We start from the raw sequence: 24,124 nt of genomic DNA on the forward strand, positions 1-24,124 counted from the left end.
GGGGAGGGGGGGGGGGGGGGGGGGGGGGGGGGGGGGTGAAGAAGAAAGGCTGAATAGCTAGAAGAGGTCTGGTTAGCTCTGGTTTCTGTTACACTTCCCTGAAATGGTAATAGTATAACAGTTATAATTGTGTTCTTCCATGTGTAGGTTTCTCTTGGTGCATCACTGCAGCAGAATGTTGCCTCTCATTTCAAGAATTCACTTACTTCATCTGCTCCTAAGACAAATCAGAGGCGTGAGGCCAGTGGAAGGATCATCAGAAGTATACTTCTCAAGGATGCTCGCCAGAATCAGTCATCATCTACTGCTCAATCAGAACAGCAAGTCCCAGAGAGGGAGAAAAGACCTCCTAGGCCACCAAGTGTTCAATTATCTCAGAGGGATTGTAATGGATTACCTGAGGATAAGTTTGCTGGGAATGATTCACTCAATGTCCATGTGGATAAGATGGAAAAACGTACAAGGAGTAGGGATAGGCCAGATCGTGGTGTCTGGACTCCACTTCGACGTCCTGATAATTCACATGCAAGTGATGAATATTTGTCATCATCTACCTCTCAATCTACCCAAGCTCAAGATTCTGCTGAAGGTTTGCTCACTGCTCAATACATACTGCCTTTTGAGTATTTTTGAGAATGATAGATGGTGCTAATTATTTGTGTTTGGGTAAAGGAAATTACAATTTCCAGTTCTCTTTCCTCTTATATGGTGGCAAGTTTTCGTATATCATATATGTGATTCGTTATGTATGGTTCAGGTACATCTTTTCTAAAATCTGATGTCATTTTTATTCTACTGTCTTTCTAGGAAGTCTTGTGGAAGTGAAAAATGATGGACTAAGCGCACGTGGTGGAGAGTTCAAACCCACTGGAAGTGGACGAAGTTCTCATTCTTCTGTTGATAATGGTTAGATTTATCCGAGGAACATGATAGTGTAGATTGTATTGAGTTTCTGATGCAGATTTTTTAAATGGGCTAATTACATTTGTATGTAATAGGTTATTATCTTAAATTTTTTTTGGTTAATTAATGTAGGTACTTACAGATATAGTGGTCGTCGTGGAACAGCACATAATACAAAAGATGCTGATGGCCCCTCATTTGGGGAAGGACGACCCTCAAGAAGAGGAGGTCCTGGATATGGTACCCATGAGGTGCGCTTTCTTTGAGTTATGGTTTTTAAATTGCAAAAATATTCCTCGCGAACTGGTACATTTAAAGAGAAAGTGGGGTGGTGGTTGTTCCTTCAACTTGCTAACTTGTTTGTACTGAATTGCTATGTAAATACAGAAACAAGTATGGGTCCAAAAGTCAAGTTCTGGTTCTTAATTTTGTTGTTTGTGGTAAGTTCCCATCTCTTCTAGTTCTGTATTGAATATTTATTTATTTTGTGCCTCTAGATATTTGAATAAAAAAGTTAAATGGATAAAATTACGACTGGTTATGTGTATAAGTTGGGAAACTTGGGTGGTCCACTGATATGCATCCCTGTGATCACTTGTTTAACAGAAATATGAATTAATGGCAACTGAATGTGTGTGTCTATACATATATTATTTGTTGTTTACAGTTATGCCTCTATGCTGGTTTAGCGAGTTAATAAAGTATGTACTCATACGAATTGGTCAATTTGGATGCTTCTGCAGTGAAACGCCTGATTGCGTACCATATCGAAGTATAAATCTGCTGGTGGCTATGCTCTCTGTCTTTCTCTCTTCCTCTGCTTAGATCAGGAGCGGGCAAGTTTGCTGAAGACAAGAAATTGAAGACCTTCAGTGGGATTTTGAATATACATGTTGCTACGGATGTGTTTATTGTTGAACGAGGGGTGAACCTTTGATCATACTACACTAAAGATGGTCTGGGGGTAAGAACGAACACCATTTGGATGACGACAAATAACACCACAATTTTCAACCTGGTGCTACTCTGATTGATGGGGTGGCTTTCATCGGTGGAACCATGGACACACACAAGTTCCTACCATTGACTCAGCTGGTTATTATCAAGCATACTATAGCGGTGGATGGTTTCTTTTTGTTGACTTAATGTATATACAAAAAACACGGAATTGCGTGAGATACCCCCAACCGCTTAGTTTTACATACGTATACACTATATATGTTATTAGCCTTGTGTTAATGCTAGGCTTGGGTTGACCGATTGGGGATTGATTGTGAACAAAAAAACAGAAAGCTTGGAGTTGCTAGATAGACACTTTGGAAGTGCAACATTTTAGTTGTGGTCAGATGCTGATTAGTGATTACCCTTTTGATGAGTAGTGGAATGAAAAAAGCTCGTTTGAAAGTGATTCGCATACTTTGCATAATATTCTTGAAATTGTGTGGCTATTGTGAAATGGACGCAGGGACTTGTAACTGCAACATTTGACTTTTTAAAAAAATTACTGTGTTCATTCAGCCGGTTTCGGCGATGGGTAGAAAAAAGCTTTAGGCCTTTAGTGCGAATCGAAAAAGTGGATCCGTAATCCTGAAAGGCGACACAAAAGTCAAAAACTAATAACGGCATATGAAATGTCTCGTCTTGTTGATTCATCGATGTTGACCCATGTACTACTCTTTTTGCTAAGCAATTTGTGTTCAGATTACACCTCTGTGGTTCTTCTTTGAGGGAAGGTCACCGGATTGAATTCCAGTAGTGAAATATTGACTCTTGCTGTAACAGAAAGATCCTACAAAAATCAATCAAACTTGTAATTTTTTAATATTAAAATTATACTCTGTACATTCAACCCCATCTTTCAAAGCAATTAGATTATTTTTAATATTAGGTGGGTTGACTGATTCAGAACAAAAAACAATTATGAAGTAAAATAGAAAGGGGAAATAACATTATTCATAATTTTATTAGAAAATAAAAAAACATACGTAGTAAAAGACTGAAATAAAATAAGCTAGCTGGATATAAAATAAAGTATAATAAAATCTAGCGCAAATAGCGTTGTTCTATCATAACATCTTCTGTGCTACTCATTCGCCGGTCAGACTGGAGAAGCTCACTTTCAGAGCGCACATACTCTCTCTACGGTTCTACCTCCCGATATTGTAGAAATTATCATTATTTTTTGTAAAATGATTTGCGTTAATCTCTGCGATGTTTAATGGAATTCAGAAGCTGATGGTTTGATAAACAGTTTTTGATTCATCATCGCAGTTCATCGAGGTCAGTTCGCAATTTCTTCCTCAGTAGTTTTGGCATTTTAATTCTGTTTAGAAGCAGATTAGCATCTCAATTGCTTCACAGTCGTGTATAATTCTTCGTTTGGATTCATAGAGAGAAATAGGTATCCGTGGAAAGATGAGAGTCTGAAGCTTCGTCACTGGCTGTTATCTTAGGTTCTAGTTTGTGATGATGCAGCTTCATATTTTTGTTTGACTGTAGTATTTGCTTCTGAGTGATTGCAGTTTTGTGACCAATTCATTACTTAGCATAGTATGTGAGAGGTATAATCTGTTATCTGTTTGCATTCATACAAGGATTTAACTGAAAAATAGCTAACTGATTTATGTTTAATTGTGGAATGCTTTGTCGTCAAGTTGTTAGCTCAAAGTAGCTGACTAGCTAACAATGTTTAGTTCATATGCTGCTTATTAACTGAATTATGTTTCATTCCTTTTTTTTTTTGGTGGGGGATTTTATTATGCACTTGATGAATTTAATGAGCAGAAGCTATATAGTACACAACTTTCAGAAACCTACATTCCTGATCACGATTAGATTGATCTGTCAGTTTTTTTCTTCTCCATGATAAACAGTTGTTAAGCTCCAGCCATATTGACTCCAAACTTTGTGATTGTATTAGGTAACAGGCATTTTCATGTGGTGGAAGGTCACATCAAGAATAATTGTGGATAGGAGCATGTGCTAGTGCTAGAGTCTGTGGAACTTGCCAGGCTTATTTATGGCATCTGCTGGCCTAGGCCATGGAGGAGCTGGGAGTTCTAGAAATGCTAGTAGTGGTTTTTCAAATTCATCTAGTTCGTTTGACTGGCTGGGAAGGGAAATGCTTGAGATGAGGTTGAGGGACAGGGTGGACCTTGACGATGACAGGGTGTGCTTCTTGATTGAATGCATTACAAGTTTCCGTTATTCTTTATTGTGCATTATAACTGCATTATGAAAACTGTGTTTTTTTGTTTCATTTGCAAGGATATTATGCTATTACTTTGGAGTATTTGTTATGAGTATTACCATTTTCTTAATTGATACTTCTATATTATGCAGGACAGCGAACCAGATGTAATTGATGGTGTGGGTGTAGAAACAGGACACGTTATTAAAACTACTATTGGTGGTCGAAATGGTCAGCCCAGGCAGGTTTGTGAACTAACTAAAGGAAAATATTTTTCATGTGGTCAGAAAATAGCTATGCGCTAATCTGGCTCATGCTTTGACATGTTTGTATGGTTTTGGACAGAATGTTAGCTACATAGCTGAACGTGTGATAGGAACAGGGTCTTTTGGTGTTGTTTTCCAAGTAAGCTGATTAGCTCTCTGGTGGTCTGGTATTTATTTATTTCGGATATCTGTTCTCTTTTGCTTTTGATTATATATTTGCCTTGATCCTCACTGTAAGAGCAGGCAAAATGCAGAGAAACTGGAGAAATTATTGCAATTAAGAAGGTTCTTCAAGATAAGCGCTACAAGAACCGAGAGTTGCAGATAATGCAAATGTTGGACCACCCTAATATTGTTGCACTTAAGCATTCTTTCTTCTCGACAACAGATAATGAAGATCTATATCTGAATCTCGTCCTTGAGTATGTCCCTGAAACAGCTAACCGTGTTGCTAGGCAGTACAGCAGAATGAACCAGCGGATGCCATTGATATACGTCAAGCTGTATACCTATCAGGCATGTCCAAACTCAGTGTTCTGCAAATTAATATTTTGACTAATTTCTAATGTCTAGGATGGTAATGGCCAGTATAAATCATGATTGCTTGTGTGCTCATACTGGGTGCCGAGTGTCACCCTTTTTAGTATTGGTTTATGCCATCTTCTTGGTTTCACATTTTCTTCTTGCCAAGAAACCACCTTATTATTATTGGAAGAATTACTCAGTACCATCTTCCAAGTTTTACCTTGCTGTGCGCCTCAGCCTTGTAAATTTATATGCAAAATGTGCATTTCCCTTGTTCTAAATTACTATCACATCCTACTTAATTCTATCACCACCCTGCTCACACTAGAGAGAGATGGGTCTTGAAAATTTTTTCCATTAGGGATCCTGATTCCTTATTTTAGTGCATATGTTAGCTATCAAAATTTTAAGAAATGTTCATTGCAATTGACTCTAAAATAATAATGGGCTTCCTTTTGTATGCAGATTTGCAGGGCATTGGCTTACATCCATAACTGCATTGGCATTTGTCACCGTGATATTAAGCCTCAAAATTTACTGGTTAGACACCTTTTTTTTTTTGGGTTCTTTTGCATACATTTTACTTTTTCTAGAGTAAGTTGATTTTTATCCAGCATATCAATTTAAATACGCTGTAGTCTTTCTGTATCAGATCTGCTTCATATTTCTAATATATGAGATTTTTATTTATTTATTAATGTCTAGATGTTTAGGTGCTAGTTCTTAAAAAGTTGAGAGGCCAGCTGATTCTCTAGCTAAACCCTGTACACTGTCAAGAAATATGGTGTAATATATTTGAATACGAAAACAACTAAAAACTGGAAAATTAGATGGGGTGTTGTTAGCTACTTTTGAATACCTATCCAGCCAACCAGAGAAACATGCAAAATTCCGCCAACTGTCAAGTTGGCCTCAATAACTTGTAACATCTCAAGTATCTAAACAAATTTTGAAGAACAAAGAGGTGGAAATTGAGTGCAAGGCAATGCTTAGCATGACGCTCTCTAGCAAGGAATGCTTAGCAATTACACAAATGCTAATGTCTTGTGAATAATCTGGAATTATTTTACTTGAATGAGCTGATGAAATCCTTTTACCAATAGGTGAACCCACATACACATCAGCTGAAACTTTGTGATTTTGGAAGTGCAAAAGTTTTGGTAAGTATTTAATTTAGGGGACTTCTACAATGTCATAGTCCAAAAATAGAAAGAAGAGGTTGGTGGACTTGCAAGAAATGAAGGGAAAGTGGACAACTTTGTAAATTTTGGAATATGATATTGTAGAATTTCCCCTTAATTTAATCACTCGTTTTAGCTGTCATTAATTTTTCAAAACTAGTTTGACTCTCACAATATATTAGGTGGAAGGAGAACCCAATGTGTCATACATTTGCTCACGACATTATCGTGCTCCTGAGCTCATATTTGGTGCCACTGAATATACGACAGCTATTGACATCTGGTCTACAGGTTGTGTCATGGCAGAATTACTTCTTGGACAGGTATTCTACCGGACTAGTTTTATTGTAATTTTCATATTTTGTGACTAATAATTTTATTCTTCTGATCAATCTTCTACAGCCTTTATTTCCTGGAGAGAGTGGGGTTGACCAATTAGTAGAGATCATAAAGGTGGCTACTGTTAATCTTAGATACTTGCAGATTTGGTTCATAATTCAATTACCATCTTTATCTCTTCTCCTTTTTTTCTTTTTAATTTTGTTTTTATACAGGTCTTGGGAACACCTACTAGAGAGGAGATGAAGTGCATGAACCCAAACTATACTGAATTCAAATTTCCACAGATAAAACCCCATCCTTTGCACAAGGTTCTACAATTTCTATTTTCTTCTCACACTTTATTATGTTGTCACAACTTATTCTATTGAAGCTTCTACCAGAATAGCATCAATTGTATGCATCATATCAAGAAATAACTCTTTACACTTACCTCCTGTATAGTTATCAACATCCCTGTGACTTGAGAGAGTATTATGATTATTTGGGATAACCCTTTTCAGATTTCAGAGCACATGGAAGAAGTACCACAACAAATTTGATTTAGATCTGCTTAGGTGAATTCAATCTCTGCCAAAAGTTTTTTTTTTGGCTAATGAATATTCTAAAAGGAGAGCTATGTTGACCATGACCATGAAGCCTCAATGAAATGATGCTAAGTTAGATTCCTTTAGGTTTGAGTCTAATTCAAAGTTGCAATTTTTTTCTTTCTTGCCTCCATTATTTTTGCTGTTATTTTTGTAGACAAGCCGGTTGCCTTCAGTTAAAATTACTGATTTATCCTCTTAATAACAAAACGAAAGAAAAGGTTTGCCAACTCAACCCATCTTCTAATCAATCAATCATCCTCTCTACCTATAACACCTATTTGAACGAACATGATGAGAACCTCTCTGAGTGCAATATTCTTTGGAAGCAGAACAAGATAAAAACATACTCTGTATTTGGGAAGGAGAAGGCTCCATGGCCTGTTATCATTCTCCATACTACTTTGCCTACATAAAGTATTTTCTGTTACGTGAGTGGTTATTACCTTCATTGTGCCCAAGTTTGATGCCAGGATGAATTTTGCTCTTCATAACTCAATAACCTTTAGCCTTCACACACATAGTTATGTAATGTATTTTTAAACAAGATTTTTAATGCTTGACAATCTTTCTTTTATTGCAAACCTTGCAGATTTTCCAAAAACAACTGCCTCCGGAAGCATTTGACTTGGTTTATCGTTTTTTCCAGTATTCCCCACATTTGAGATGCACTGCTGTAAGTTTAACTTTATGCTGACTAATTAAGTCATGAAGTTTGAAATTCTTGAGTTATGGATTAGTTCATTTGGTGAGTAATGCAGTTGGAGGCTTGTCTTCATCCTTTCTTTGATGAACTGAAAGACCCAAATACCCGCCTGCCTAATCATCGTCCTCTTCCGCCACTCTTCAATTTCAAACCTCAAGGTAATTATTACTCCGTAGTTTTTTTGCTACCTCATCCACCTTGATCTTGTTTCTAATTTTGGAGATGATATAGATTCAGGAATTAAACGCGTGATCATATTCTTGCCTGGAAGTATTAATCCTGAAAATTTATACATTTCTCACTGTAATTTTGTCCATTCATGTTTTATTGTAGAGCTCACCGGCTTACCTCCTGAAACTGTTCATCGGCTCATTCCAGAACATGCTCGAATGCAGAACTAAATCATGGCTTTGCCATCCCGGTGACTGTTTGAAGTTTCATTTCTTCCATTTTTGTTAGCTGCTTCAACTGGCTGTGTATCAGCAGATCGAGGAACACTGAAGTTCAGTGCAGAATGAGTAGAAGCCTCATTCCGTTTTTTATTACTATAGCCGACTCTATATATTTCTCTTGATAATACCAAATACCTACTTCCCAAGGGAATTGTGGATAGGTATAAGGATATCAATTGTACCTAAATCCGACAGAAAACTTCTTAATGGGATGGGAACAACAATGGGGAATGCCCTCATCGCCCCATGCTTCTTTTCCCTATCTCAGATATATATAAAACCATTTTATAAATTGCTATTATAATATATGAAATGAAATTTTATCCTTTTTTCTTCACAACATTAAATTTCTTTCTTAATATAATAACTTAGATATGTCAATTTAATATTGTCTTATATTGATTGTGCATATCACATTAATGGCTCATGAACAAGTGCACTCTGTTGATATTACAAGTACAAGAGTAATATTGTCTTATATTGATTGTGCATATCACATTATTTCTCTTTGAATTTTCATTAAAATGAAGATTCATACTTTTTTTCAATTTCAAATAGTTTTATTCATTCATTATTAAAAAAAAATCATTTAATTCTAACCATTCTTATTTTCAAAAGCTTAAAATATGTCTTAAATTGCGAGTCATTTCATCAGCTAACTCAGTTGAAGACAAATACTAAAGAGACTCGATCTGAGTTGTCATGCAGGTCTTGATCCATTTTCTTTTTACTAGTGTTTATCCATTTTCTTCCGCAGGCAAAATGAACAGAAACCGTTAGTTCCAAGTCGGTTAGGCCTCACAAATTTACAGATCTTTCTAGAACTTCAAATCGTTATTAACTAGCCATCGCTGGTCTACCCCTTATCTTTGTCTTTCATTTCTCTTAGAATTCCAGGACTTGAGCGACTCACAGTTCACACTTTCTCCGTCTCCGGCGTCTCTCACTAGGGTTAGATTGCTCTTTTGCCGTCCCGGCGAAGCTCTAACCCAGTCCTAGCTCCTACCTCCATCTATACATACAAAATTACGAGTAGATATATCTATATACTCACCTTCATATACAATCTCTAGGGTTTAACTGATGGCGTCGTCAACAGCTCAAATTCATGCACTTGGAGCTACTTACTTCACGAAGAATCCATCTTCTTCGAGCAGGAATCCGTCGAGGAAGGTGTTTTTTGGGCAGAGATTAGACAATAGGACGTTTTCGTTGGGGCTGAAGAGCAATTCCAGTCGGAGAAATGCCGGTGCTAGGCGGTTGCGGGTTGTTGCCGAGAAGGTGGTTGGGATTGACCTCGGGACGACTAACTCGGCTGTGGCAGCCATGGAAGGTGGGAAGCCGACCATTGTGACGAATGCAGAAGGGCAGCGGACCACTCCGTCGGTGGTGGCGTACACGAAGAATGGGGATAGACTTGTCGGGCAGATTGCGAAGCGCCAGGCTGTTGTTAATCCCGAGAACACTTTTTTCTCTGTGAAAAGGTTTATAGGGAGGAAGATGTCGGAGGTCGATGAGGAGTCTAAACAGGTTTCCTATAATGTTGTCAGAGATGAGAATGGAAATGTGAAGCTTGAGTGCCCGGCTATTGGCAAGCAATTTGCTGCTGAAGAAATCTCTGCTCAGGTATAAACAAATAGAGATTCTTTTGGATGTAAGATGGCAATTATAATTGCCTCTAACTTTCATATTATTTGCTAATTTAGGTCCTGAGAAAGCTTGTTGATGATGCATCCAAGTTTTTGAATGACAAAGTGACAAAGGCTGTTGTCACTGTACCTGCATACTTCAATGACTCTCAGAGAACAGCTACTAAGGATGCTGGTCGCATTGCTGGATTAGAGGTTCTCCGTATTATAAACGAACCAACTGCTGCCTCACTGGCTTATGGTTTTGAAAAGAAAAACAATGAAACTATCCTGGTATTTGACCTTGGAGGTGGAACCTTTGATGTATCTGGTACCAACTTTACTTCATTTCTCACTTTATTTTCCACCTGTAGTTTGGTTACACATTACTTGATTTTCGATTTTTCATGCTTGTTGATTTCTCAATTGTTTGGTGTAATATTGCAATGCTTATGAATTATGATAACACACTTTTCGCACAATGCAGTTCTTGAGGTGGGTGATGGTGTGTTTGAGGTGTTGTCTACTTCTGGAGATACTCATCTTGGTGGTGATGATTTTGATAAGGTTTGCCTTTTCATCATCTCCTCTACGGCTCTACCTGAATGCATTTGTTACTTGGTAGATGATGTCATTTTTGAATTCATTGCTATTGCTGAAGTTATTTATTATATGCTCCTTTCATGCAGAGAGTTGTTGATTGGCTAGCATCAAATTTCAAGAAGGATGAAGGTATAGACCTTCTAAAGGACAAACAAGCTCTTCAGCGTCTGACTGAAACAGCTGAGAAAGCTAAGATGGAACTTTCATCCTTGACACAGACAAACATCAGGTGTTCACTTTGTCATGCTCATTGTTTGTTTATACTGTGTAGAATAGTTAAGAGTTCCTACATTGAGATTAGGGTGGTTGTCTAAACTCAAGTTAGGAATCTTAGAAGTATTGGAATTTGATTTAGTACATTCCTAGTAGTTTAGGAATCCTGGAGATGGAAGCATTTCTAGCTTCCCCATCTGTGCTTCCTACTTAATCTCATTGTAATTTTACCATGTGTGTTTTTTTCCCCTCTAGCTTGCCCTTCATTACAGCAACAGCTGATGGTCCTAAACACATCGAAACCACTCTTACTCGAGCTAAGTTTGAGGAGTTGTGCTCAGATTTGCTTGACAGGTATTAGGATCACACCAGATGTGTTAATCTACTTATAGACATTCTGGTGAAAAAACTTAATCCAATCATTTCCCTTCTATTTCAACAGGCTCAAAACACCAGTGCAGAATTCCTTGAGAGATGCAAAACTTTCATTGAGTGATATTGATGAAGTGATCCTTGTTGGAGGTTCAACTCGCATTCCAGCAGTTCAGGAATTAGTAAAGAAAATGACTGGAAAGGACCCAAATGTCTCTGTTAATCCTGATGAAGTTGTTGCTCTCGGAGCTGCAGTTCAGGTTGGATATTCTTAGCAGTGTGCATGTTTTCTGTTTGTATCTTTTTAGTTATGCTGTCTGAATGCAAATTAATTTATCTGTTACAGGCTGGAGTTTTATCTGGAGATGTAAGTGATATTGTCCTTCTGGATGTCTCACCATTATCCCTTGGTCTGGAAACTCTTGGTGGTGTCATGACAAAGATCATTCCCAGAAATACAACATTGCCTACATCAAAATCAGAAGTGTTCTCTACAGCTGCTGATGGCCAAACAAGCGTTGAAATTAATGTCCTTCAAGGTGAAAGAGAATTTGTGAGAGACAACAAATCCCTAGGCAGCTTCCGTCTTGATGGTATTCCTCCTGCCCCACGGGGAGTTCCTCAAATTGAAGTCAAATTTGACATCGATGCAAATGGCATTCTCTCTGTCACTGCTATTGACAAGGGCAGTGGGAAGAAACAAGACATCACTATCACAGGTGCCAGCACTTTGCCTGGTGATGAGGTATGGCTTTTAATTCCATCAATAGAATGGTGCATTAAGCACATTATGATAGTGAAAGCTCATAGTTAATGCTCAGATTCTTGGCTTTTACTGGATTTTGCAGTTTGGAATTTATTTCTTGTAACTTGCTCACAAATCTCACTAGAACCAGTGCTAAGAACTCCCATTTAATTTGATACAGGTAGATAGGATGGTTAAAGAAGCTGAAAGATTCGCCCAGGAAGACAAGGAAAAGAGAGATGCTATAGACACAAAAAATCAGGCAGATTCTGTTGTTTACCAAACGGAAAAGCAGCTGAAGGAACTTGGTGACAAAGTACCAGGCCCAGTAAAAGAGGAAGTCGAGGCCAAACTTGGAGAGCTCAAAGATGCTATATCTGGTGGAGCAACTCAGGCCATGAAGGATGCAATGGCAGCCCTTAACCAGGAAGTCATGCAGCTTGGTCAGTCACTCTATAATCAGTCTGGTGCAACACCTGGTGCTGGTCCAGCCCCTGGTGGCTCAGACGGGCCATCAGAATCATCAGGGAAAGGACCTGATGGAGATGTCATTGATGCAGATTTCACTGACAGCAAGTAAGCTTGCCTGAAGATCATTTTTTGAGCCATCTATTTTATAGGTTCCTAAATTTTTTCCCTGTGTATAAGGAGGCTTCTGAATTTTGAAACATCTTTCTGTACTCGGGGTTGAAGGAACATTAGTTATATTAGAGGTTAGGATATTGAACAGGAGGAAACTCTTGATAGCTGAAATGTCAAAGCCTATGCCATGTGCTATTGTTTTATGAATGATAACAAAATTTTGGCAATAGTTTGTTCCATCATTTTGCAATTTTGTTCGACTATATCTATGAACTGCAGAATCAAGAATGCAAAAAATTCTCAAAATTCAACTGCACATGAAGCACATACAGGTACTTCTAATCTAGTCCAAGAAGCTGTCTTGGTGAGTGGCTCCTATAAACTATCCACAATTCAACAAATCTCCTTCATTGGTAATTCTCTCTCTCTCTCTCTCCTTTCAGCTATATACTATCCCAATTTAAAACGTTAACCTAGTCTTCTCCTATAAACAAGCAAATATACACACCAGTATATGTGCACTTAAGTATGCAGGTTGTCAACCATGGCGGCTTGGGAGTACCACCACCGTGGCCATGAGCCCTGTCAGGGCTCAGAGAATAAGAGGGCTTGGAGATGGACCCCCAGCTGCTCTGTCGCATCTATTGTAAAACTGCCTGCAATCATCAAAAGGAGCCAAACATCTTGTGCAACCACTGCCTCGGCTATGCCTAGATGGGGAGTAGTAGTTGTTATAATGAGGGTTGTGATCCGCTTGGTGACTTGTTCCGTCAACCCTGTTGGCTGACCTAACCGAAATGAGCCTCTCGGACCCTCTGGGCAGATCAAAAGGCAGCTTGGCTGACTGATTCCCTTGATACATTTGCTGTCTGGAGTTGTAATAATAAGGATGAAGATGATGTTGGTGAGAGAATTGTTGGTGTGCAGGAATATAATGGCTGCTGCTGCTTTGCGGCTGACCGCCAATGTTATAAATACTAGGCATGCTTTGAACTTTATGCATACTGTAACTGACATTAATCATAACTTGATCATGATTTGGGGCATCATTTGTGCAGCTTTCAGGAGATGTCGGAGGTGAACAGGCTGAGGAGACGCTGAAAACCGTTTTAGAAGGAAGAGGCTTGCCATTGATCGCATCAACGTAACACTGCTCTAATGCCTCTGCTGCGCGGGGATTACCATGGTGATCTAACACCACCGGCTTTGCAGGGAAGAGGAACGCCCGAAGCTTCGGCGCCCCTGCCGCCTCGCAACGCTCGTGCTCCTCCATCATGTGCCGGAGGTCCTCGTCGGATTTGACTGACACCAGGGCATCTAGGTCTTCCGGGAATATCTGATACTTCAGCACCATATCTCCTCCCTCTATCGGGTACATAAGCTTCTTCATCAGTTCTGCAATTCAATCATAACCGTCATAAATCTCTTGCATTTCTCCATATTTTTACATTCTGGAAATAAAATTAAGTGAACGACCTTCAAGTTTAATGTCTCGCGGCACAGAGATGACGCGGGTCTCACCACCGGCGTATTTGAGATGACAATCTCCCCCGCGGAGGAGAATCTTACCGCCGTGGCTGCACATGAATTTGATCTTGTTCAGGGGGGAGCCCGGCGCAGAGCCGCCGCAAGGGGCGGTTTCCTCCACAATTTTCGCACCATCCACAGCCATCTTCGAACAACAAAATTTTCAAGCCAACCAAAATACAAATTTCACAAACATACAACAATAGCAGTAACAACTAACAAGATTTAGTTTTTCAAAAAAAACAAAAACTAACAAGATTTATAAAATCTACAAATAAACTAGAATGAAGAAATTAAAACAAAACTATTTTTTTTTTTCTTTTTGTAGAATAAAAGAATTGAGATTTCATAGAAGGATGAATATATGAAACCTCAATTTTTGGATAAAGGAATTGTTTTATTGTGATTTGGCTTTGGGATGCCAAGATGAGAAGGATGGGTGTGGTTTGGTATGTATAGACATAGGCAGGCAGTTGCAGTTTTCACACGAACCACTAGTTTCTCCCACATTCAAAATCATTTCTTCAAGCTTTTACTTTTTCTTTTCTTTTTTTCTTTTCTTTTCTTTTTTTTTTAAAAAAAAAATATATATAAATACCATCTGGACATAGCTTATTGATCAACCAATTCAATGTAACCATGAAGAAATATTTTCTTTCATTCTTTTTTCAACTATTTGATACGATAAAAGCATCTCATTTTTTTTCATTTTTAGTATAAAGCATGAAAATTTTATAATTATAAATGATCGAAACATCAAATATTAATTCTTGTTACAAACATATATTGAATTTATTACCCCATCTATAACATAAATGAAGGAGAACTATATCAATTAAACTTTGTTTTATTTATTTCTGTATAAGAAAAATTACACATTACATGTTAAACAAGACAGTGAATAATGTACAAACTATTTAATCTTACCATAGCTTAATAATAACCTCAAAACTGCAACTTTATTCTTTACATCTAAAACCAAAGTAAAAGCAGACAGGATAAGAAAATGCTTTTCTTGCATTGAAAGAACTAAAGCCTCAGTAAGCGTTTACAGGCTCTAAGAAGCTTCTCACTTGTGCTTTTTACTGTGCCACTGATCTTCTCTGCAGATGTTGGTGATGTCTCCCCTGCATAGTCGCCATTGTTGCTGTCCATATCACCATCATCAAAGGTGGGAGATGAGAGAGTGACACACTGGTTATGAATCCTACAATACCTCTCGGAAACAGAGGAAGATCTTCTCATTGAAAACGCCTTCTTCACTCTCCTGCTCCCCGCCCGCTCCAATCTGAATCTCTGCTGAGATGCACCACTCGAAGCCACTGAGCTGCTCCTGGTAAGTTTCACTCCAAACCCACTCCCAGATTTGCTGTCATCTTGCTGTTCTTGATGGTCATCAAAATCACTATCTCTGCTTATTATGTTCTCCTTCTTGATTTCATTGAACTCCTGTGTTTCTGGGGATTGGCTGTGATGGGTAGTGTTTGAGAATGATTTGGGATCTGCTGATGACTCCAAAGATCTCGATTTGCTTTTGCTGTTGCTGTCAGCTTTGATCTTTGCATATCTGTTCATAGTTTTCTGCTTCTTCTGGTTCCTTCCTTCTTGGGGTTTCTTGAAACTTTTGAGGTTGGTGGGGGACTGGGCTGGATGAGTTGTATATATATTATTACTGGTCTCACCGACCATGTGGCCATGCCCAGGAATCTCTATGTGATTAAAACATGTTTAAAATAATTTAAATCATTGAGTGATAATTAATGTTAGTGTAGTAGCTTAATGCTTGGACAGAGGATCTATATTATTGTATTGTGTATACACAATGCTATGTGGATACAACTGATTTGAGCACCGCCAATTAGGTATATATATGTAGTTGTTGTACGTATAGCATTATTGAATATAATGAATCAGAGTATCAGACAAAATAGTTTTAAAATCAATATCTGTATGGCTATAATGTGCTGAGTGAAGTGAGGGTTTTGTTTTCTTGTTAGTGCATGAAGATGAATGCATATCTAATTGGATTTCGAAGATGTCCCTGTCGCATGGAAGGCTGGGGAAAGGAGGGGTTGCTTTCCTCTCTTATATAATGACAATAATAATGTGATTAGATTATGGCGTTTGGTAAATTGTTGTAGTTAATTGTTGTAGTTGAGTTAGTGAGTTTGACTAGTTGATAGCATTAGTTGATTGTAGAAAAATGTTTGGTAAATTAGCTATTAGCTAGCTTATTACATGCAAAATGACTTTCTCTTCAAGCTGATCGAAAAAGCTAATTAATCAAATATTTATATTAATTATTTGACCAAGTTAAACAACTAATAATGGCCAAATAAATCAAAATTAACTTATATTCTAACTATGTTACCAAACATGATTTATATTGGCCAAAAGTGTGAATGGCGAAGAGTAGTTTTGAAAAAAAAAATGTTTAGTATTGTGTCTCAATTGACTTTTGACCCAATCTAATAAATATTTCAAGGGTAAAAAAGTACATGGGAGAAAAAATCGCCACTTTTAAAATAGTTGAGGGGTTATGTGTATACATGAATAATTCAAGAGAAAAAATATCATTGTTAATATACCAAGTCTTTTTTTTTTTTTTTAAGTTATTAATGCAGTATACTAATAAATAAATTTTTAATATATTAAAAATAAACTTGCATGTCACTTCACCTTTTTTTTTTTTAAAGTTATTAATGCAGTATACTAATAAATAAATTTTTAATATATTAAAAATAAACTTGCATGTCACTTCACCTTGCAATGCTGACCATTTTCCTCTTACAAGTAACAATGTGGTCGAGTAGTTTCAATCAAATGAAAGCAATTTCTAAATCTATATATACTGACAACCCAAATTTATTCCTGTTTGATACAAAAACAAATGGTAGAGAAGGCATCTCCAAAATGTTGAAGAACATAGAAATTTAGGTATAGTAACCTCTTCGGTATATAAGAATATCCACCTGTAACTATTAAGAGTAAAAGAATGTCTAGTCTCAAAATTCCAAGGGAGGAGAAGAAAAAATATATATATAAAGCAGAATTTTGGATTCTAAATCACTGCATAAACTCTTTGTAATCACACCACTTGATAATTATCTGCGGCCAGCAGAGTTCTTTGCGCAAATTTTGGTGTCACCCCACCTCTCAGCGGAAGAACATTGACAACCTGCAAAAATCCTGTCGTTGAGTTATGCATATAGTTCCAGGAAGATCTAGTAACTTTGCGAGAGACAATGGTTAACGGGTTAACGAGCAACATGGTAATCGCTAAAATAACAAATGGGAAGTGAGGCAAACCTTCAAATCGCTAAAAGTTCTTGAAGAAGTAAAGCGTGCACTTATTGGGAAAAACTGTGATGGGTCTGCTGCAGGAACAACAAATTCTAGAGAACCACTGCAACACACATTAAGAGAGGATCCATGTGAGAATTAAACGAGCACCGAGGATTGTACCCTACCATTATTGTAATTACAAAAAACATCACCTGCGATTTGAGTTATCGATGAGAACTATAGACCATTCCAGGATAGAATTCCTGGAGTCAAACCTGCAATTAGAGATCATTTGAATGGTAAGAATCCAAGTGATAACACACAATATCAGCTTTGCATATTTCTTAATATATCAACAAAAAAGCTTCAAGATCTCTCATCATCGATTATTAGGGAATTTCCACCTTAATAAAAAGGAAAACTTTAATTTGCACCATTTCTTATAACCAAATGGGATACGACTAAGCATGCATACTACAGAGCCTATAAATTATAAGGTAAAATGTCACCTCCACTCCCCGTCTATCTGCTGTACATTTGGAGCATCTCTAAGTGCTGGAAGAGGCACAGAAACTATAACATTCTGTAGTTGCATGTTTGCTGGAGTTTCATACTCAATATTGACATAGGTTTCTTTTCCAGAAACAGAGGGCCAGCAGTTAACTGAAACAGTATGATAAAGCAATCAAATGAAGGAAAGATCAGAATCAGTAACTGAAGAGACAGAAAAATATCGACAGTGAGGGAATATCAAATAAGATAAGACTTACGTGTCAATGGCAAAATTGACTCATCAGTGCTTTGCATTCTCCACTTCAAGAGACCAACACCATCACCAGATTGACCAGAGGGAAACGGCCTATTTGGATCTTTGAGGCCTAGAATATTTTCATTTGCAAACAACTCCTTGTTGATGTTAGGATGCGTTTTGAAGAGCACTGCTGGATTAGCACTGGTCTCAATCTGAAAGTTTGGCATAATAATACAGAAACACCTTAGACTGAGTTACAAGAAAAGAACTTTATGATCAAGAACGAACCTTGATAGCATTAAAGTATCATAAATGGCACATACAAATTTAGGCATTATTTAGTAAATGTTCCAACCTTCTTAGCACACTCAAGCTAGGCAAATTCTTTTGAAATAGTTGTTGCGCTAAACTGCTAGTTAAATCTACATCTACTCATACGACAATAAATCTAAATTGCACTTAGATTTTAGTTAGGGGGAGAGAGAACAACCTGAACTTGGATAAACCCATCGTCTTGGCTCAAAATTTGGAGAGACAATGTACCTTGCACATCAAAGTTGCTGACACCTCCATCACGTTTTAGTGTTACATTAAGCTTTTCTTCCACAGTCAATGTCACAGGATCAGTTAAAGGTGCAGCAGCGGGCTTGGACTGACCTGCTACACTTGGTCTGACGTCCTCTACAATCATTTCGCCTTCAGCTTTCAGGGATTCCAAAAATTGGTTGGCCCTTTGTGTCTTACCCAGCTTCATACCAAGACCTTTTGGTGGAGCTGAAGCAGATGAAGGTGGATGACCTAATCATACGTTTTCAATGAGCTATATGTACCCCAATGACATATATCTCAGACTATACAACTTGTAACTAAGAGCAATATTATTTCGCATCTATTTACTATAAAGTAAAACAGAAACAAACCCTTAGACTTGGTGGAGAAAGATTCAACATCAGTGCTGCTTAACCCAAAGCCAGAACCACTGTTTCCAAAACCACTTCCGGTGCTTGATTGGTTTGTATCATTGCCAAATCCAGTTTCAAGTCTTCCAGAAGAACCCAGTGACTGCAGGGACATAAAGCCCCCTTTATCACCTCTATTCTTCTCAATCTAGAAAACAATTATGAAAACAGATCATTAGATAAAATCAATGCCACCAACAAAGAATAATCACAAGGAACTAACGTTGATCACATTACATGGGGTCTATTAGTTACCTTGCTTTTGTCAATCTCACTAGCTTTGCGCTTCATGACATCCTTAGTTTCATTAATCTTGCTCTGCAAGACCAATTTGTGCAGCTTCTCTTCATGACTCTCCATTTCACAGTACTGCTTCACTTGTACAACATTAATATTCTCCTTATGGCCCAGAGATATGACTTCATCAAATGCAAAAAGGAGCTCAAAAGCTGTTTTGCAAATGCCCTCTTCATCTAGGGAATAAGAATATTCAGGGACCTAGTTGTAGTTAAGGAATTAGAACTAAAATGAAATAACTGTGTCCTTTGGTAATGGATACTATGAGAAACATCTTGTATTAGACATTTTCATCCTAACAATGAAGGAAATGTTAGCATGCAGCAAAGAATAAAATCCAGGGAATATACAGGTTTTCCAGGTTAATTATTTGATGAAAGAAAGCTGCATAATAAAATAAACAGAATTTGAAATAATTAAAGCTGCATATAAAGACACAGTTACTGAGGCAATGAGAAAGATAAAGGATACAACTTTAGACAGCAGCCTCAGTGTCTCTAGATCTTCAAGAATGTTGCTCTGTTTATTGGTCACTAGGAGCAAATACAGAGACTCTATTGGGTGATAAACATATCGCACATTTTCAGTCTCAACATATGTGTGCTGTTTCCCTATTCCAACCAATTTGGGAAAAGCTGCAAGATACCCCTCAATTCTTATTCGAGACATATCCACAAATTGCCTCGAAACAAGTGCTGCAAGGAGCATAAAATAATACAGTCAGTCATGGCAATTAGAGTTAAAGGCTGATTTTGACTGACCCTTTACACAATGAAGCCCACCTCTGTCAAGTAAACAACCATTTTTCATTTCTTTTTCCAGCAATGGTTCAATAATTTTCTAAAAGAAAAATACCTTTGCAAAGAGGAAAATGCTATTTACCCCTACATATACCACTCACAATCTTGCCACTCCCTGATGAAGCAAGTTTTAATAGATTTGTTTTTCTTTTTTATTTCAAATCTCTACCTATTAAAACTTGCCACATTCAGTGGCAAGTTTGTGAGTGAGAACATAGCGGCACATGGCATCGTCCTAAAGTGAATAAAAATATACTAGTCAATGTTTCCCTTCTCCTTCTTGTCAAATTGAGATATTAAGGGACTGCCATAAGAGAATATAGGATGAAATTACCTTTCCCAGATTTAGTTATAATGGAAGCAGCCAAAACAACCTGATTCAGAAATTAGAACAACAATCAGCAAATGAATACAATTCATAAGATTCAAGAGCATGCCAATCACCTACATCAACTTATAAATCCAAAAGAATTCAAACTATCCTACAAGATCAGCCATTGCAGGTTAGAATAACTTCTTTGGGCGGTGGGACGAAGATAAGGAAATGGAAATTTACCATCTTGATCCTTAAAACGGCACGATTGCTTTGCAAAATCCGATATCCGGCAGGCCTGCAACACAAATGCAAATGCAAATACAAATTCAAATCCAGGAAGATGATAACAGAGGAATCAATCAAACAACAATAACATCTCCCCCATAAACCCACGCCAACGCAAAAACATCGCAATGCACATCGTAATTCGTATATATACACTGATTCAGAGAGTTTTACGATACAAAATGAACTCGGAAAAAGGGATCAGATCGCAAAAACTGCAGATCTAATGGCAGAATTTTAACAGAGCAGATCGAAAGAAGATCATAGCCGTACGTGGCGGAGATCTGAGAATACCTGAATGAGCAGTTGACGGCGGTGATCAGAGAATCTACAATCGGATCAGTTGATTCAGTTCGCAGTATTGGCGCGGTGCCGGTGGGAATGAGCGCTGGCTGAAGCTCTGAAAAGCCATTTTATTTAGAACTTGAAGACTGAGAAAGAGAAAAAAACCGTAAATTTCTTCGGACCTCTCAAGTTCCTTATAATCTCAATTGGCCCCCCTAACTTTTGGAATATTATACTAGAACCTCTAAATGTTGTCCAAAAATCAAAATATCCAAACATTATCTTCGATGACATGTAATATAAAGCAAGTGAATTATGATTATTAAAACTAAACACCAAATCGAATATTCTGGTAATTTTGAACTGATATGAAGTACGAAAATCTGTCCACCGTTAGTAAGTAGACAAAATGAGAAAAAGCCAAGCTTTGCGTTTGCCGGGAGTCGAACCCGGGTCTATTGCTTGGAAGGCAATTATCCTAACCGTTGGACTACAAACGCTTGTTGTTCTCGGACGAATGCATACTTTTAACAATGTTGCAAAAAGTTGGAACTTTCATAGGCCTTCGGGAACCAATCTCATAAATCATAATGTTTCTCCAAACCCCACTGGGATTTGATGAGAATCTGATTTCAGAATCTCCATTTTTCAGTGTGGCCAAAAACCCAAAACAGCAAAACAGAGGGATTGGAAGAACCAACTCACCAACAAAAATCTCCGGCCACTTGTCACGGCAGCTCCGGTGCGTAAAAAACAGATTGGGAAGCCTGTCAGACAGCAAAGGGGCCATCCCGGCCGCGGTTTACGGCTGGGAACGATCATCTACGGCGCCGTCCGGCGAAGGTACGGTTACTATTACTCACGCTCTAGCCTCTTGGCCATAATTCATCCACCAGGCTTGATTTCATGTCTCTTAGAACTCAAGGATACAGAAGTACGAGCCTATAGAACAGATCCTGTTCAAGTAAGGTCGTGCCCAGAGCTCAAAGGTGGGATCTTTTATTTAGGTTTCCAGAATCGTAGTTGTTCGGTGTGGGATAAGTTGTATTTGAAGACTGAGAAGAGAGAAAGAGAACCGTAAATTTATTCAGACCACTCATGGTGCTTATAATCTCAGTTGGGCCTATACCTTTTTCAATATTATGCTAAGCCCTCTATTTGTTGGTTTTTGAGAAGGACTGTTTTCCTACTTGAAGAGTCTTACACTGGATATCAGTGAAGACCAAAACCAGGCCAAAAAAGAAAAAAGCCATGCGTTTGTCAGGAGTCAAACCCAGGTCTATTGCTTGGAAGGCAATTATCGTAACCGTTAGACTACAAACGCTTCTTGTTTTAACACAGATGCATGACAACACAACTCCCAGAACATAACACTTTCACAGTGTTGTGCACTTCTGGAGCTCCATTTTCAAGCATGAATCCAGAAATGATGATGTTTCTTCCCCCACTGATTAGAATCTGGTTTTATCTTCAACTCTCCAATCTCCATTTTCTGGTGCATTAAACCCAAAACAGTAACACAGATATATAAACCTGTAGACCAAGATTCCATGGCCCCATGCATCACACCTTTCTGAAATCTGAACCCCACAGTAGCCAGAAGGATTGGAAGAACAACCCACAGACAAAAATGGAAATAGGAAAAAAGATTGGAAGCCTGTCAGACAGCCAAGAGACCATCCCAGCCATGAACCCATAGCTGAGAACGATCCTCCACGGCTCAGCCCATAGAAGGTCTGGAGCTGTTAATCACGCTCTAGTCTCTTGGCCATAGTTCATCCACCAGGCTTAGTTTCCTGTCTCCTTAGAACTCAAGGATACAGAGGTACGAGCCTATAGAACAGATCCTGTTCAAGTAAGGTCGTGCCCAAGTGTCAGCAATGGAGCCTTATATTTTGGTTTCCATATTCTTAGTTTGCCGATGTGGGACAGTTTGCAGTTTTTGCTGTTGAACTGAGACTATTAGACATTTAGACTAGCGCAAATGGAAGCAATAAGGGTTCAAATTTATTGCAACAGCAATACCAATTTTAGAGTACATTTAAGCAAGATTTGACAAGAACATCCCAAACAATATCATTTGATTCTCAAAGAATTGGTTATCAGTTCACTGTTCTACAGTACAACAAATACTATTAAAAGCTATGATGTTTCATGGGATGGCCAATCAGCACTTTCTCTTTGGCAAGGGAGAGGGGAAGGTTGGGCAATGAATGTTGGGTACTGCTGGCCCGGCATCAAGACGGGGTGGGATATCGACGCCTGCTCGAAAAACAGCCAAACCAGTTAGCAAAACTTAAGGTTTTGGTCATGAATCTTGAACAGAAACATGGCAATTAAGACAGGCTTACAGTTAGTGAAGTCCCAAGCTTATGTCTGGTTCCTGATTCTAAGTTTATGTCCATCTGGTCTTCGGGTGAAGATAACGAATTCGGGCCTGAGCTGAACAGATGCTCGAATATAGCCATGATGAGAAACAGGCACATTAGAATGGCTGTGGCTAGAAAGCCAAAAGAAACAGCATTCATTGATGATGTCCCAATGCTCCATGGCCTCGACATTTCCGAGCTGAACTCATCCATTCCCGCTTTATTTCCACCGCCTTCCTGTTCTAACAAAACACGAGACACTATAATCCGATTCCTCTTATCTTATCCCTTAAAACAGATAAGCTAATCACCCTCAAATCTCACCTGTGACTGCTAGTTTTTTTTCGTGTTCGAGCCAAGAAAAGGGTGTGGAGGAGTCATAGAACCACAGGTGAGGCCTATTTATTGAAGGGGGTTTTGCTGTCATGGGAGAAACAGACACACACATTACTCCAATTGTAGTGTTGTTCAAGACTGCACCTCAGACTAGGTACATGAACTGTGTATAAAGAATCTGAGATAACACACACTTTCCTTGTTCCCTTTTTGGTTTGAAAAATGATGTTTTTGACATTCATCATCCTATGCCTGGCTTAAAGTATACTACACCTTTGTTTTCTATACACATTTGTGGAGATATCTTAAGGAATCAGAAATCTATATGTAATAAATCACAAGTGTTTGGCCCTCTTTTTAGCAGACAAAAGCAATAGGTGCCTTTTTTTTTTTGGTTCATGAGGAAAACCTGTAGTCATTACCCGAGGTTGTACATTAGGTAAGTCTCGTTTTGTGATCCTAATCGGCAAAGACACTAGATAAATCTCGTCTTGTGATCCTAATCGGCAAAAGACTACAATAAAGTAAATCAGCCTAGGCTGTTCATGACTTACCAGCTCAAATCAAATAGCTAATAGGCCACTCACTGGGGGTCGAACATGAAACCTTGTAGTTACCAAAC

At 38.2% G+C, this 24,124-nt stretch overlaps 6 protein-coding genes and 3 non-coding genes across 10 annotated transcripts in view; 3 read left to right on the forward strand and 6 right to left on the reverse strand.

Moving 5' to 3' along the window:
- Positions 1-2,319, forward strand: part of LOC116032435 (regulator of nonsense transcripts UPF3-like) — a 7,761-nt gene extending 5,442 nt beyond the window's left edge. For both annotated transcript variants that reach the window (XM_031274993.1, XM_031274992.1), the window contains 5 exons: positions 148-589; positions 808-906; positions 1,036-1,154; positions 1,291-1,343; positions 1,647-2,319. In XM_031274993.1, coding sequence (XP_031130853.1) covers positions 148-589; positions 808-906; positions 1,036-1,154; positions 1,291-1,329 — 699 coding nt within the window. In that variant the 3' untranslated portion in view covers positions 1,330-1,343; positions 1,647-2,319. The remainder of the gene's footprint in view (positions 1-147; positions 590-807; positions 907-1,035; positions 1,155-1,290; positions 1,344-1,646) is intronic.
- A 627-nt stretch (positions 2,320-2,946) lies between these two features.
- Positions 2,947-8,489, forward strand: LOC116032381 (shaggy-related protein kinase kappa-like). Its single transcript, XM_031274896.1, has 13 exons — positions 2,947-3,183; positions 3,824-4,072; positions 4,246-4,338; positions 4,439-4,498; positions 4,603-4,875; positions 5,350-5,424; positions 5,988-6,044; positions 6,248-6,388; positions 6,468-6,518; positions 6,620-6,715; positions 7,584-7,667; positions 7,753-7,855; positions 8,031-8,489. Exons 2-13 carry the CDS (start codon positions 3,923-3,925, stop codon positions 8,096-8,098), a joined length of 1,251 nt encoding a protein of 416 aa, XP_031130756.1. The 5' UTR covers positions 2,947-3,183; positions 3,824-3,922; the 3' UTR covers positions 8,099-8,489.
- Positions 8,490-8,937: 448 nt separating this feature from the next.
- On the forward strand, positions 8,938-12,531 carry LOC116032380 (stromal 70 kDa heat shock-related protein, chloroplastic-like). The gene is made up of 8 exons (XM_031274895.1): positions 8,938-9,775; positions 9,856-10,108; positions 10,265-10,344; positions 10,467-10,609; positions 10,849-10,947; positions 11,036-11,225; positions 11,312-11,710; positions 11,892-12,531. Exons 1-8 carry the CDS (start codon positions 9,233-9,235, stop codon positions 12,288-12,290), a joined length of 2,106 nt encoding a protein of 701 aa, XP_031130755.1. The 5' UTR covers positions 8,938-9,232; the 3' UTR covers positions 12,291-12,531.
- A 45-nt stretch (positions 12,532-12,576) lies between these two features.
- On the reverse strand, positions 12,577-14,272 carry LOC116032382. Its single transcript, XM_031274897.1, has 2 exons — positions 13,769-14,272; positions 12,577-13,687 (listed from the first exon to the last, which is right to left on the reverse strand). The coding sequence occupies exons 1-2, from the start codon at positions 13,962-13,964 to the stop codon at positions 12,885-12,887; spliced, it is 999 nt and encodes a 332-aa protein (XP_031130757.1). The 5' UTR covers positions 13,965-14,272; the 3' UTR covers positions 12,577-12,884.
- Positions 14,273-16,632: 2,360 nt separating this feature from the next.
- Positions 16,633-21,602, reverse strand: LOC116031447 (coatomer subunit delta-like). Its single transcript, XM_031273659.1, has 13 exons — positions 21,503-21,602; positions 20,807-20,912; positions 20,468-20,522; positions 20,246-20,285; positions 19,583-19,806; positions 19,070-19,312; positions 18,776-18,962; positions 18,346-18,653; positions 17,875-18,067; positions 17,614-17,767; positions 17,317-17,379; positions 17,129-17,225; positions 16,633-16,997 (listed from the first exon to the last, which is right to left on the reverse strand). Exons 1-13 carry the CDS (start codon positions 21,585-21,587, stop codon positions 16,908-16,910), a joined length of 1,845 nt encoding a protein of 614 aa, XP_031129519.1. The 5' UTR covers positions 21,588-21,602; the 3' UTR covers positions 16,633-16,907.
- Positions 21,226-21,297, reverse strand: TRNAG-UCC. Its single transcript has one exon. It is a non-coding gene; the product is annotated as a tRNA-Gly (tRNA).
- On the reverse strand, positions 21,562-21,771 carry LOC116033720. Its single transcript, XR_004100896.1, has one exon. It is a non-coding gene; the product is annotated as a small nucleolar RNA U3 (small nucleolar RNA).
- A 680-nt stretch (positions 21,772-22,451) lies between these two features.
- On the reverse strand, positions 22,452-22,662 carry LOC116033763. Its single transcript, XR_004100934.1, has one exon. It is a non-coding gene; the product is annotated as a small nucleolar RNA U3 (small nucleolar RNA).
- Positions 22,663-22,924: 262 nt separating this feature from the next.
- LOC116031383 lies at positions 22,925-23,749 on the reverse strand. Its single transcript, XM_031273570.1, has 2 exons — positions 23,149-23,749; positions 22,925-23,059 (listed from the first exon to the last, which is right to left on the reverse strand). The coding sequence occupies exons 1-2, from the start codon at positions 23,377-23,379 to the stop codon at positions 22,940-22,942; spliced, it is 351 nt and encodes a 116-aa protein (XP_031129430.1). The 5' UTR covers positions 23,380-23,749; the 3' UTR covers positions 22,925-22,939.
- Between the last annotated feature and the right edge of the window lie 375 nt (positions 23,750-24,124).

Source organism: Ipomoea triloba, chromosome 10 (assembly GCF_003576645.1).
Source record: "Ipomoea triloba cultivar NCNSP0323 chromosome 10, ASM357664v1".
Classification (NCBI taxonomy): domain Eukaryota; kingdom Viridiplantae; phylum Streptophyta; class Magnoliopsida; order Solanales; family Convolvulaceae; genus Ipomoea; species Ipomoea triloba.